The 14,195-nt window shown below is 40.2% G+C and overlaps 1 protein-coding gene across 1 annotated transcript in view; it reads right to left on the bottom strand.

Moving 5' to 3' along the window:
* COL19A1 (collagen type XIX alpha 1 chain) overlaps positions 1-14,195 on the bottom strand; it is a 315,358-nt gene that overhangs the window by 200,408 nt on the left and 100,755 nt on the right. Inside the window, exon 12 of the mRNA XM_074947919.1 lies at positions 8,572-8,616. Coding sequence (XP_074804020.1) covers positions 8,572-8,616 — 45 coding nt within the window. The remainder of the gene's footprint in view (positions 1-8,571; positions 8,617-14,195) is intronic.

The following is a 14,195-nucleotide window of genomic DNA, read 5'->3' as shown; positions in this document are numbered from 1 at the left end:
GGATCTCCATGAGCGAGGAGCTTCCCACTGAGTACAAGGCCACTGATATGGGAAGGGTATCAGTGGCCTTGGAGTCAATTGGCAATGTATGCCTGCACTGTTAGAGAATTAATATATACCAACTGCGTTTGCATTTACCTCTATCTTGTTAGAAGTTTAACAATGTGATCTAACTAGCTTGTAGATGCTAAACTTCTGTTCTTGTCTATAACGTTTCATTACTATAGTCTAGTGATTCAGAGATTAAAAGGGGATATAAACATTTAGTTGGAACTTGTGGTGCAATATTATTGTCTTCATTTCTCTTTGAAATTTGTAGTAAACTACCTGTGAATGGCTTGATGGTTAACTGCCTTATGCTAATGAATGCAACTAAATTACCGGTGTATGCCTAGGAAACAGATTAGCTTCAAAGCAACAATATACATTACCTATTCTTCAGTCAAGGAGGCCCTGCTGTGACCCCAACTTGCTTCAGCTGTAAAGAAAGTTTGGCCTGATCCTGTTTTATCTCAGATATGCTTAAACTTTGACAGGGAAAGTCTAAGCTCATAAAACTGAGGTCTCTGGGTCTACTCTGGATTATCCCTGCAATTCTCATGGAAGAATTTGAACAAACTCTGCACATGGACTGCCTATTGGACTATATAGGCACCATCAGCCACCTCACCATCTCTGCCATGAAACTGGCCTACAAACTCTTTTCGTATCTGTATGTATAATAATCTTTAATCATAGCATCTCTATTTTATTTTTTATTAATAAATCTTAGATTTAGTTAATAAGGATTGGCTGTAAGCATGTATTTGGGTGAGGTCTGAAATATTCATTAACTTGGTGGATAATGTATCTGATCTCTTGGGATTGGTAGAACTTTATATATGGTGAATAAGGTTTTTTGTAACCCTCCCTATTAGACTTGGCTATCTGGGCGGGAGCCAAAGTCTGGATTGCTTAAAGGGAACTATATTTTGGCTTGCTGGTAACCAGTAAGGTATTACAGAAGCTGTTTGGTTACTGGTCAGTGAAATCTAATTATAGAATAAACCACCAGTTTTAGGGATTGTCTTCGCCGTTTGCCCTGATTGAGCATTCTCAGTATAGCCCCTCCAGCAAGCACAGTCACATCAATAAACTAGGCTACGACAAAACATGATCTTGTGAGACTGCAACCATACAGAGATCTGACTCCAGCCATGGACAGTGAGAAGGAACTGAGGGGAGTCAGGGCGGTGATGCTTCACATAGCCAGTGCAGGGGTCAGAGCCATGAGGCTCGAGCACCACTCTTCTTCAGGTACTGCTAGGCAAAAGTCTCCAGCTTCAGCACACACCTAAGTGGAATACATGTCTGTATTTACTCAAAGAAGAAGCTGGCATTTTGTTATAAGATGCATCTCTTTAATAATTCCCTCCCAAAAGTGTTTAATTCCTGGACACAACCACCACATGTACAGGTATATCCCCCTTTCCATGCAATCTTTCCAACAGAATGCATTCCTAGCAGCAAAAATATAAGGAACTTAACTGGAGTCAAATGTCATCTATACAGTAATTCATAAAACATTCTTTGTGATTATACAAGTTGAAGATGTATATGCCCTTTCCCATACAGAGACCCATTCATCTAAATAAATTTCTTTGTCCAAATCCGTCTCCCACCTTTCATCTGGGTTGTTTTCCTACCCACTTCTTTTTCAATCAAAATATCTTAGAAATGAAACTTTTTGTTCCAGCTTGCTTCTGGGTCAAATTTTCAATTTTCAATATGTGCTTAAAGGTCTAGATAGAGCTATTTTGTATCCAAATTTGACAATGAAATGTTTGACTTCTACATATTGAAAATATGGGATCTTTATATTATTTACATTATTACGTCTCTTGGTATGATTTCAAATCAGGACCCAGGAACAGCTGTACAAATTGAATAACCTTAGCTCTTACAGCAAATAGTCACTTTGATATTTCCTGGGGATAAATTCCTGATTATTAATTAAAGTCGCTAAGGGAGAGGTCCTCTGTGATAGGAATTTAAAAAAATTATCCGAAGCTGCTAAGGTGGTCTAGATTAATGGGTTTATTTTGTCAAATTTAATGGGTGACAAATTTCTTTTTGAACCGAACAATTGCTACAAGTATCTATATATGGGCTCCAGTCTTGTTTGAGTTTTACCCAGTATATGTGTGGTTTATAGTTAACCCAACTGATCAAATCTTTTAATTGCAATGCATAATAATAGACTATATGAGGGAAAGCTAGCCCACCCCAATTGTAGGTCTATGCAGACCTTTAGAATGCACACTTTGTCTGCCATGTTTCCATATGAATTTTCATAGCACATCCTGCCATGTTTTTGACCAGTAAAGCCAGTCAAAGGGTACACTAGTAGAGAAGAAGAATGCCAATCACTAAATACTGGATTGCATTGTGTCAAATGCATAACCAGAAAGAGAGGGCTTCATCTTCTGTTTATTCACCTTGTTATTTCTTCATGTACACAGTCTCTCTCATATTTGTGCAAGTCCTGGTGATTAAGAACAGAATCTAATTTGGGGCAAATGGATTTTTAACCAAAGAAACACAATGAATTCTTTCCAGCAAGGAACTGTTGTAAGCTAGGACACTGACTGGAAGAAAAGGTTCAAGGTGAGGGATACATCAAAAGCTTTAAAAATGAAATAAGATTTTCCTCATAGAAAAATAGGTCTCTTTAAGACAGAGGGGCAGATAGCTCTACGGAAGTCAGTGGAGCAATGGCACTTTACACAGGCTGAGGATCTGCCCCTATTTTTTTTTTATTTCTAATTTTCATGTATGTTAACATTTTTTCTAATAACTTATGGAGTATAAAAATGAAACCGATATGGGGTAAAATATTTGCATTTTACTCCTCTGTCTGAGTTTATTCTACAAAAATAACTAGAAAATAAACTGTTTAATGTAGTTACGGTATAATTAAGTTCAAATTGCCCCATATCCTTTCCCAGCCAGGAGGCATTATAAAACTATGGCTTGAGAAAGAGAGCATGGTTTGGAAGATAATCTAGGGATGGCGCTAAGGGAGTGCTTAGCTAAGATGTTGGTCAATGAAAAAGGAACCATAGAAACCATTAATGCGCATTATTTTTTTTTTTTTAAATCTGTCCAGGATCTTTTTTTATAGGATTAATTTCTAGGCCAAGGGCACAATATCCCCCCAGTTTTTAATCAGAAATTGCAAAGATTTTATGAAAAATTTGCCCCAGACCAGTTTAGAATTTGTACCCTAGTACTTACCTTGATCCTACACATCAAGAACCTTGAAACATTAAAAACCTATTTTTAAACTTTTTAAAAGCCTTCTTGTATGATGGTTTTACAAGGTGAACGAGATGTGGATTTAGAATGAGAGCAAACTTGCTTTCATTTGTGCCTTAAACTAGGATTAGATCAAGTGATGTTAAAATAAAGTATACTGATAGAACAAAACTGTCTCCCTCTTCTTTAGACTAATCCTATCAGAAATAAACTGAAGTGATAATGTAACCTTTACACACTATTTGGCTCAATGGCACGACAACAAAGTGAGTTTACAGAGCGATCTGCGGCTTCATTGTGGTGCTGACAGGTTCACTGTATGTTAAAGAATAATACTTGCACTGCTCATAAAGCCAACAATCTCCAGTACTGATAAGTGCCCCTAGCAATAGTATTAGAGGAATTGAAATGACAGATCTGACCTTCTAGTCTCATGAAATACATCTTTCTTTGGATTACTGTGCTTGCACAGAAGGGAACAAACAGTGCAGAATAGTGGAGCACAACTTACTTCCATAAAAGGTATCCTTGTACATGAGATCAGTCCATTCCTCCTAGGTGCACAGCTTACGTGGATGCCACAGGCTGCATTCTGCAGCCTGCCAAGTTCACTTTGCACCATTTATGCAACACAAAGTGAATTTAAAGTAGCCAGACATTTGCATTTGAGAATTCTCCCTGTGCAGGAGGAAACTCCACAAGCACAAAACTGGTGCATCTTCCTGGGCCAGCTCTCCCTTGGCTCCACTGTCCTACGTAAAGGGGAGCAGGGGGTGGGAATAGGAGGAGAAGGAGCATGACAGAATAAGGCTTTGCTATACTTGATCCATCCCTGATGGATCTTCTAAGTGTAAATTAAAACTGCCCTGTTCCGCTCCGTATCTTTAATTTGAGAAGGATCACACCACTGAGAATAAGGGGAGTGTGTTGGGCTTCCTGTCAGCTCCCACTCTCATTACGCCCAAGCAGCGGTTGGACTAAGCAAAGAATCAAGGCCAACAAGTTCTTCCTGATAAATTTAGAGATTGAAGACTGGGTCAGTTTTAAATGTTCATCTTTACAGACTTGCATAGTCAGCATAACAGAAGTCTAAAATTTAGTTAATTCTCACACATTTATTAAAACAAAGAATAGTGGTGTCATATGTCAAAAGTCACAGGTGCTGTTTTAAACAGTATAAAACACACGCCGTATTGCCTGAATTGACATTTCATGCTGTGTGATAAATCCTGATGTGACAGTGATTTTTGCAGTCGTAAAATTAATTTAGTATTACAATTATTTTAATTTAGCGATACTGCGATTTCAATCCTACTTGCTACTTACAAGTATTTAATAAAAAAAATACAACTCAACCTAATGTTGTCTAGCAAGTGAGCCATTACATGTATTACCATAGCATTTACACATCAAGTCTATAAGCCATGAGTCACAGGTGTTAATACATTTATAAAGCTAGAGAACAGCAGCACTGGAATAATGGGAAATTAATTCTGCTTTACTTTTCTTAATATTCATGTGCATTGAAAAGAAAATGAATGATTAAATGATGGTACATTTCAGTTTTGGTTTTAGAAAGCCCCTTCGTTCTTTATTCCCACAAATCACCAGATATAGCTTCTGAAGAGACTGCACCAGTTCATTACACAAGGTTTGGGCAGGCACTGGGCGGAAAGAAACTCTTCTCTTTACATTTTTCATTGCCATGTAAATAGAAAGAGATAACCAAATCACATGTGATTATGTTACAACAGCAGATAAAACCCCGAAACTGGATAGTTGCTTCTATCCACAACAACAAAATGATATTTAGTGTTTGCTGCCCACTTGATATTTTTGGATTTTCAAGACCTGAAAGTCAATAAGTTTGCTATGAAAGTCAAAGTTCTACGGATCATACATTTGGGAGAAAAGTCCAATTTTTTGAAGAATATAGAAAACACTACTATTTACAAATAATAATTCAGGATGGAGGTTCAATAATTTACTATTCAGTGTTCTTAAAGCAGGACTCATATGTTCAGGGATAAGTTTCTACAAAATAAAATAAATAAATAAAATAGGGTATGTTAGCTACAAAATTGTTTTTGCCATTCTCACCTTCATATTTTCTCCTATACTATCAAGAGGCCCTGAAATGACAATTATTTTCCAGTGTACTAACCACCTACCTTTCTTCATTTAAATTCCTCTGGAAATCCCATTTCTTCTTTTCAGCCCACAAATGCTAAACTACATTAATATAATGCTATTACCATTCACCCCCATTTGTTTGAGCAAGAAAGCTCTAAGTTATCATCACACTGGTCTCACACTGTCCTTTATTAAGATTGTGAGCTCCTTTGGGTAAGGACTGTGTCTTTATTTGTGTTGTATATGGCATATAAATAATACATATTTAAAAATCAATGATCCATAAACCATAATGTTATCTTTTGGGCTGCTAGACATATGATAAATGCAGGATGGTTTAACCTGCTCTGACTACTTGGCATTTGGCTTCTGTCAGAAATCAGATCCAATGCAGTCAGAGCAGTGTTGTGTGATATGCAAAAACACCATACCCCACAGATTCAGGAATCTTCTGCCCACCAGTGATTGATCTCAGGTGAATTGCAAGTCATATACTGAGGCTTAGGATACTGGAAGGAGAACAGTGTCCATTTGCCCTGTTAGCCAGAGAAAGAGCACTATGTCAGTAGCCCTCCAAAGAACAATAGAAGTTAAAGGTGGAAAAAATAACCTAATCCACCTCAATCAGTATAAATTATTCCCTACACTCTCTCTCTCTCAGTGCTTTGCCCAATCTAGTTTTAAATTGCTCAAGGTGAGTGTCCTCTATTTCCTTTGGAAAACTTCTCCATAGTCAAACATTCTCCAACTACCATCTATGTATATTGTAACTTCCATTAGGTGCAAAACATGCCTTCTGCGTTTTGTTCCGAGCCGAGCATACTGTCAGCATTTAAAAAGGGAATAAATTGAATAACTACTGGTTCTTCTTAATTAATGTCCAAAGTGGCAAATTTAGACATATTGACTCAGTTTGCACAATGAAAAACTGTTACGACCAGGGAGTGTATGTTTTCACATGGTCACCTTAAAATGAAGGGAAGCTGAACTAAGAGTGGCAGCAGCAGCTGGAATCACGTCCCTATGTCCAAACAAAGTTTATTCATAAGACTCAAGGAGATCATGGCACAGCTGCAAGGGAAATACTTATAAGTCAACAAGCACTTCAGAGCAGAAGAATGGGAACATAACCAAAGGACTGAGAACTCTCCGTAGAGTTAGAAAAAAACCTTAACGTCAACAAGTCATTTTTCAGAAAACTGAGATTGAATTGTCTGATCTCATAATTTTTAATGATTGCAGATGTTGATGTTTACTTCTGTTATTTATTATCATTACTGGATAATACAACATCTCTCTCTCTGTTCCTAAACCAATAACTTTAAATGTGACTAAATTTTCCTGATCTATAAACACCATTTTCTTTTAAAGCATTAACAGTGGAAAATTGACTGGTACTTTTGAAAAGGAGTGGTGGTTGGTTACACCCCAGCCCTTAAAAAGGAGAGCATAGCTCATAAGTAGTCTGTACTTTCCTTAGCTCAGAAGCTATATCCTCCATTGTCTTCCTTCAACATGATTTTTCATTGGGCAATGTTAGGTACTTATATGTCCCTCATAACCACAGGACCTGAGCACCACACAATCTTTAATGCATTTATTCCCACAAACACACTTGTGTGTTAGGGAAGTACCACTATCTCCCTTTTGCAGATGGGGAATGAGGCACAGACAGACTAAGGCCCAGACCCACAAAAGGGACTTGGCCTTTGCCATGTTGAGCATCACAACACCTAACTTTCATGTGACTAGAAAAAACACAGGAACACCACTACAATGCACAAAGCCTGAGTTAGGGACCTATGCTCCCTATACCATGAATGGAGAGAGATAGGCACCTTAGGATGCCATCCACAAAGCCAGCATGATAGGCAGGGAGCTGCCTAAGTTAGCCAATGGGAAATCACAACAACTAGGGTGTGTACTAAGCCCTGCTCCTCTTCCAGAGGTAGCTCCTGAAGTCTGGGCTGCAGGGAGGCACCTATCTTGTGATTCACAAATCAGGGAAAGACAGTCATTTGCCTGTTAAATCATGTGCAGGGCTAGGTCCAATAGGCATGCTCAGCAGCCACCTCATTCCCCACAAAATGGCAGGGGGTAGCGAGGAGGAAGGGGGAAGAGAAAGATGTCCCTTAAACCTTGTGGTCAGGGTGTACCCTTGAGATGTGGGAGAGTCCCAGTTTGCAAGTCCCCACGCTGCCTGATGAGGAGAAGAGGTTGAACTGGGGTCTGCCACCTCTCAGGTAAGTGTTCTAATCATCAGGCTATACAGTCATTCTAATTTTTTCTCTGATCCAAATAATATTTAATTATTAAATCATTTAATTAAAGCAGAACTACTTAAAAAGGAGAGATTGAGGGCACCCCACATCAGAATATCCCATAACTAATGGGTAAAGCACTCACTTGAGAGACGGCTGATCTCTATTCAAATCCCTTCTCCTCATCAAACAGCAGGTGGGAGTCCCCAGGTGAGTACCCTAGCCACTAGGCTAAAGGTTATAAGGGAGGTCTGCCTCTAGCTTCCCACCCTTCACCTCCCTGGCTGTTTTCTGTGGAATTAGGTGGTCACCTGCTAAATGTTATATGTAACTACATACAGTGATCTCCATTAAAAAGTCAGTTTATGTCAATAGACATAACATATAAGAGATAATATAGTAAATGTTGATTTTTGCACCCCTTATAGTAATTACATAATTTTATACGTTTGCAAATTGATTGGTAATTAAAATATATCTCCAAACTAACTATTTGTATTCTCACCAAGTAAGACATGCTGTGTAGATAAAAAGCTGCCAGTTACCATGGAAGTAAGGAATACACACCATGTTAGTGCCCTGTAACTTGAAGCTTTACCAAGTATTTTTATCATGCTAAACACTGTAGGGTTAACATAAAACTTATCTACATACACACATCCTAACACAACATGCTGGGAACACTGCGAACATTTTATGATGTCTAATTAATATGAACCATATTGTTAAGTCCTTATTCTACCATAGCAGAAAATAGAGTTTTGTCTGTGAAAGAGCAAAGGACTTCAGAACTTGGCCCTATGTGAGGACAGAAGTTATCTCAAGTATCATAGGTTGAAAACCTCTAACCACAAAAAACTGTACAAATGAAGTGATTTACCTTTTTACCTTCTTCTCCTTTATTACCCTCAAAGCCACGTTCTCCCTGTTACAAAAACAAATCACAAGATTCTTTGACAGGAAATTTTAAGCAAATGTCATATACATAAACAATCTACACAATTTCTATTGCATTTAATTGTATTTCAGGTTAAAAATAAGGCTTGACAATACTACACAACTTGGATACTGAATATCTTTTCAGCACATCAAAAGACCTGAAACGTATGTGGAAAACTGGAATGGTTTTCTCTGGTTTTGGCAGCTAACTCTGTTTATAGACCATTGAAGTTAGTCCAGTCATCCCAGTCCTCATTCTGAAAATCAATGTTTTATTTATTTTATTTAAATTTATAAGTGTGACTTGCCAGGTGTCAAGGTGCTGTTCAATCATTGTATATACAAAGCTTATTCAACCAAGAAGAGCTCTCTATGAAAAACCTTCAGAATGATTTCAGCTTTGCAGCATATGCTGAAGGTCATTATATCCAAGCTCAGATGGATCCAAAGGGAAGCGGATTCCTGATTTGAGTATCCTTCACCAAAAAAGACCAGTTACCATTTTCCTCCCATTTAAACTATGGAATTCTTAGATCAAGTGCTGTACCTGAACATAATAGCTCTGGTCTCTAATGTAGTCAAGATGCAAACTAACAAAACCAACATCTTTAATTTACACAGATATTAATGTATATGTAACAGGTTCCCCCCGGGGTGCCACCTAGAACTGGGGTGTGACGGGTTTGGGCCCTTTCGGGGTGTCACCTTATGTGCTGGGATGCCACTGAGTCAGCCTATTCTGCCACCCTGGGTCCCCTTTACCTGGCCTTGCCATGTTAGGCTGACAAGCCTCTTCCAGCCACGCACACAGGCAGGGCCACATCCAGCTGCACAGAGAGACAGAGATCCGTTCTGGAAAAATTCAGCCTTGGGGGCTCACCCCAACACTCTGGTGCCCACCCCCTTTAAGGGGTACAAACCCAAAGGTTTTATGAAATGAAATTCACCCCCTCCCTCAATGTGGAGGGAGATAAGCACAACTTCTTGCCCCCCAGTTAGAAATTACATAAACTGGGTTATATTACAAATGAGAAATAAGTTTATTAACTACAAAAGGTAAACTAAGTGAATATAAGAGATAACAGACAGAACAAAGCAGATTACTGACCAAATAAAGCATAATACGCAAGCTAAGCTCAATATACTTAAGAAACAAGTTATAAAATGTAAATTCTCACCCTAAATGTTATATTAGGCAGGTTGCAAAGTTTCTGTGGTTCAGAGTTCCATTTATATTCCTTTTCAGACTGGACCCCTGTCTCAGTCTGGACACCCCCCTTGCCTTCCCTTCAGGTGATTTTAGCAGACTTTCTTCTTGGGCAGACAGGCCATGGGGAGGAGGAGTCCCCTTTGCCTCCCTCCCCACCCTTAAATAGGATTTATATAAGGTGGGAATTCTTTGTTTCCCAAAATTGACCCTTCCTCCCCATTTCCTTCCTGTGAAAAGTTACAAGAAGCCCCAGGTAATGTTTAGTATCAGGTGACAAGACCACCTGGCTCTGTAGTATCACAGCATTCATGAGTCAGTAGCAATATGGAACATCAACACGAAGGCCAAAGCCTTTTCATAGTCCATTGTCCTGTCTGACTTTTCCATTGTTGTACTGGAAGTGTTAGCAGTGAGCATCACCCGAAGTAGCATAGTTGAAATACAGATACATAGTCAATATTCCTAACTTCAGATATAGAAATGACACAGGCATACAAATTAGATAATCACCTTCAGTAGATTATAACCTTTCCAATGATATCTTACAAGACCCATCTTGCATAAAGTACTTCTTGGTTATGTCATATTCATATCATAAGCATATTTCATATGGAGTGAAACGTCACATGGGACACCACTGAGCCCCCTTACCCACTAGACTGGGCTCCCACTCACTGCTGTGAGAAGCCGCAGACATGCTCCTGGTCTCACACTTTCCCCAGCACACAGGTAGGGACACACCCAGTTGTAATAACACACAGAATGGCTTTCTGACCAACCTCTGCATGGGAAGGCTATGCAGCTAGGGTACTTACCAGTTTCTCAGGCACACACCCCCTTTCAGACACACACCTCTGTGCTCTCTAGAGTGGAATCTATCCTGTTTAGCTGTGGGCTCAGAGCTAACAGCCAGAACAGTCCTTTTACTGGTAGGCACTATGCCTCCCTCTTTGAATTGGGCTTGCCTCCAGCTGCAGAGTTCCTGAAACCCTCACCCACCTCAGTGGTCTCTAGGATTCCATCCCCCCACCTCTGGACTTCCCTCTAGGACACATCTTCCTATGCATTCTAGAGTGAGGTGTCCCTTGCTCAAATGCAACCTGCTGGCATCCAGCAACTGGGACCATCTTCTCACTGATAGGCAATACACTCTCCTCCCCCTTTGAGGAAAAGCTGCTTTTAGCCACCGGGCAGTAGGAGCTGGTCTCAACCACACCCACCCCTGGTAGCAGACTGTTTTCCACGGCTGCAGAGGAATTAAAGAGACACTCTCCCATTCCCCAAGCAGTTCCTAGGACTTCATCCCTTCCCTCTGGGGTTTCAGCACAATATTGCTCCTTGCTGCTGACAGACCCCTTGACAGCCTGAGCTACACTGAAAAAGTCATTCCCAAGTAACAATTGTGTTGGGCTACCACGTATTGCAGCCACAGTTAATTCAGCTTCCAAATCCCCAGCTTCTATGTGCACTTTAGCCAATGGCACAAGGATTTTGTGACCTCCTACTACAAAGGCTCTGCCATCTGCGCTGGCAGTATGCCTTTCTCCTGAACAAGGTCTCTTCTGACCACAGAAATTTCTGCACCTGTATCCCTCCACCAAGATTGTTCCTTGCCATTAATTCTGACAGTCCCTATGTGCTTCCTGCCTGGCTGTGCAGAAGCTACTTTTACAAACCCTGTATGGTAAGTGGCAATTGCCTGAGGTGCCTCTACTCTGGGTAGCAGCATTCCCATGAGTTGCTTGTTGCCTGTTCCCACTCAGCACAGGGCATTTATTCCTAAGGTACTCAGTGGAATTACAATGATAGTACCTTCTGGGCTCTTCTGTTTTTACAGGGGACTTGGGGCAAGGACAAGAGGAATGGATTTGGGGAGATGAGCATCCAGCCTCCCATTCACCCTTCCTTTCTCCAGGAATAAAGCAGAACCCTGTTTCCCTCCAAACTTAACCCCCTCTGCCTGTGATTTATTTCTAATAGCTACTTGGGTTTGTTCAAATTGATCAGCTAGAGTAGCACATTCATCTACAGTCTTTACCTTTTTATCCCATAAACACTGTTTTACATCATCATTACATAAATTCAGGAAATGTTCCTGAGCAACAAGATCACACATTTCTTCAAAGCTTGTAATATCTTTTCCCCTTACCCCCTTATCCATCAAATCTCTCATCTGGGTACATATGACACATTACTCATTCCAGCACCTTTCTTAAGGCTTCTAAATTTTATTCTATATGTTTCAGGTGTAATCTGAAACAGTTTTAAAACTCTTTCCTTGGATTTACCATAATCTGAAGCATCTCCAATTGGCATCTTATTGAATATATCCAGTGTTCTCCCAGACAACTTTGCAACCAAAGTGGGCATCTTTTGGTCTTCAGGAATCTCATGAAGTACACAGCAATGTCCCCTGTCTTGTTGTACACAGGACACAATTGTTCCCATTTGTGGATTTTCGGAGAGGTGGGACTGCCTGGTGTATGGGGGTGCTGGTTCTGCTTCTTTATCAAGTCAAGTTCATGCTTCCTTTCTTTTTCCCCTCTCCTCCAGGCCTCCATTTCATTGTCTTGCAGTTCCAGGGCTCTCTGGTGTGCAGCTTTTTGCTTGGCCTCTTCTGCTTGTATGGTTCTCTGGTGTGCAGCTTCTTGCGCATTAATCTCCATTTATTTTAATTCCATTTGTCTTCTGTGCTCCTTCTCCCTCTCTTCTGCCTGCAATCTGCCATGCTCCAGCTTCTTGCTAGATTCACTTTCACTCATTTTCTTGTTTTTCTGTCCATACTTCCCTTGCCCAAAATAAGCAAACAGAAAATAAACTGGTAATCACTTTGACGGACCTCTAGCTACCACACTTAAAACTCTGTGCCACTGTGATGGGTTCCCCTCTGGGATGCCGCCTGGAACTGGGGTACCACTGAGCCACCTGACTGACCAGCCTGGGTTCCCACTCACTCTACAATGCTGTGACAAGCTGCAGACATGCTCCCGGTCTCACACTTTCATCAGTCCACAGATAGAGACACACCCAGCTGCAATAACATGTAGACAAGCTTTCTGATGAGCCCCAGCATCAGAAGGCTACTCAGCTAGGGCACTTCTCCCTCTGGAGGGTAAACCCAAAATTATACTGTCTTGTGCTGCACAAAATTATACTGTCTTGTGCTGTACAGCATAAGCTCATAAAATTCGCCCTCTTCCTCAATGTGGAGAGAGACAGGCAACAGCTTTCTGCCCAAGTATGATTTCCACACACTGGTTTTAGACAAAACAAAACCAAGTTTATTAATTACAAAAGATAGGTTTTAAGTGATTATAAGGGATAGCAAACAGATCAAAGCAGATTACCTCGCAAATAAAATAAAAATCTAAGCTTAATATACTAAAGAGATTGGATACGAGTAGCAAATTCTCACCCTAAATGATGATTTAAGCCATCTGCAGAGATTCTTAAAAAGCAAGCTGCGCTTGCTTGCAGCTTAAAACCTCAGGTATTCCTTTCACAGGCTAGAAATCCCTCTAGCCTGGGTTCAGCCCTCCCCCCAGTTCAGTCCTTCTTCCTCAGGTATTTTCAGGAGTTTCCTTGGGTGAGGAGTCAGTAAAGAACCACAATGATGTCACTCCCCTGCTTTAAATAGCTTTTGCATATGGCAGGAACCCTTTGTCTCCAGGCTTAGTTCCCACGCCTTTTAGTGGAAAAACACTGGTATTCCAAGATGGAGTCTAGTACCAGGTGACCTGGTCACATGACCATGTAGGGTCACATCAGCCATAACTCCTGTTTTTTGCATCCTCAAGAAGGCCCCCCAGTGGGAGATTAGCTTCTTCTAAAACCTATTATTCTCCCTAATGGCCCTTCCCAGTCAGCCATCTAGACTGATTGCATTCTGCCTAATGGGTATTCCCCAGGTGTAAACACATTTTAATAGATGAACAGACAATATTCCTAACTTCAGATATCAAAATGATACTTGATTACAAATATGATAATCATATTCAGTGAATCATAACCTTTTCAATGATATCTTACATGACCTATCTTGCACAAAATACATCATAGTTATGCCATAATCATACCATAATGATATTACTATGAAGAATATGGGGTGCAATGCCACAGCATACACCCATCTTTAATGAGAAATGCAATCAAAGTTCTATTTTTCATATAGGAACAGGCAACCTACCTAATCCAAACACAGATTCCATGCTCCACCTCCTCCAAAACCATCTCACAGGAAGTGGTTCTCATTCCATCTTCCTTTCTTAGCATCTACATCCATAGCGTTGATATGGCACACATGAACTCTATAGGTCTGGAGATCAAGAAAATGGAAATCTCCCAAATCGCAGCAT

This window comes from Natator depressus, chromosome 3, assembly GCF_965152275.1.
Source record: "Natator depressus isolate rNatDep1 chromosome 3, rNatDep2.hap1, whole genome shotgun sequence".
Lineage (NCBI taxonomy): Eukaryota > Metazoa > Chordata > Testudines > Cheloniidae > Natator > Natator depressus.
Note: the sequence above shows the minus strand (reverse complement) of the source record. Positions and strands in the feature narration are given on the sequence as shown.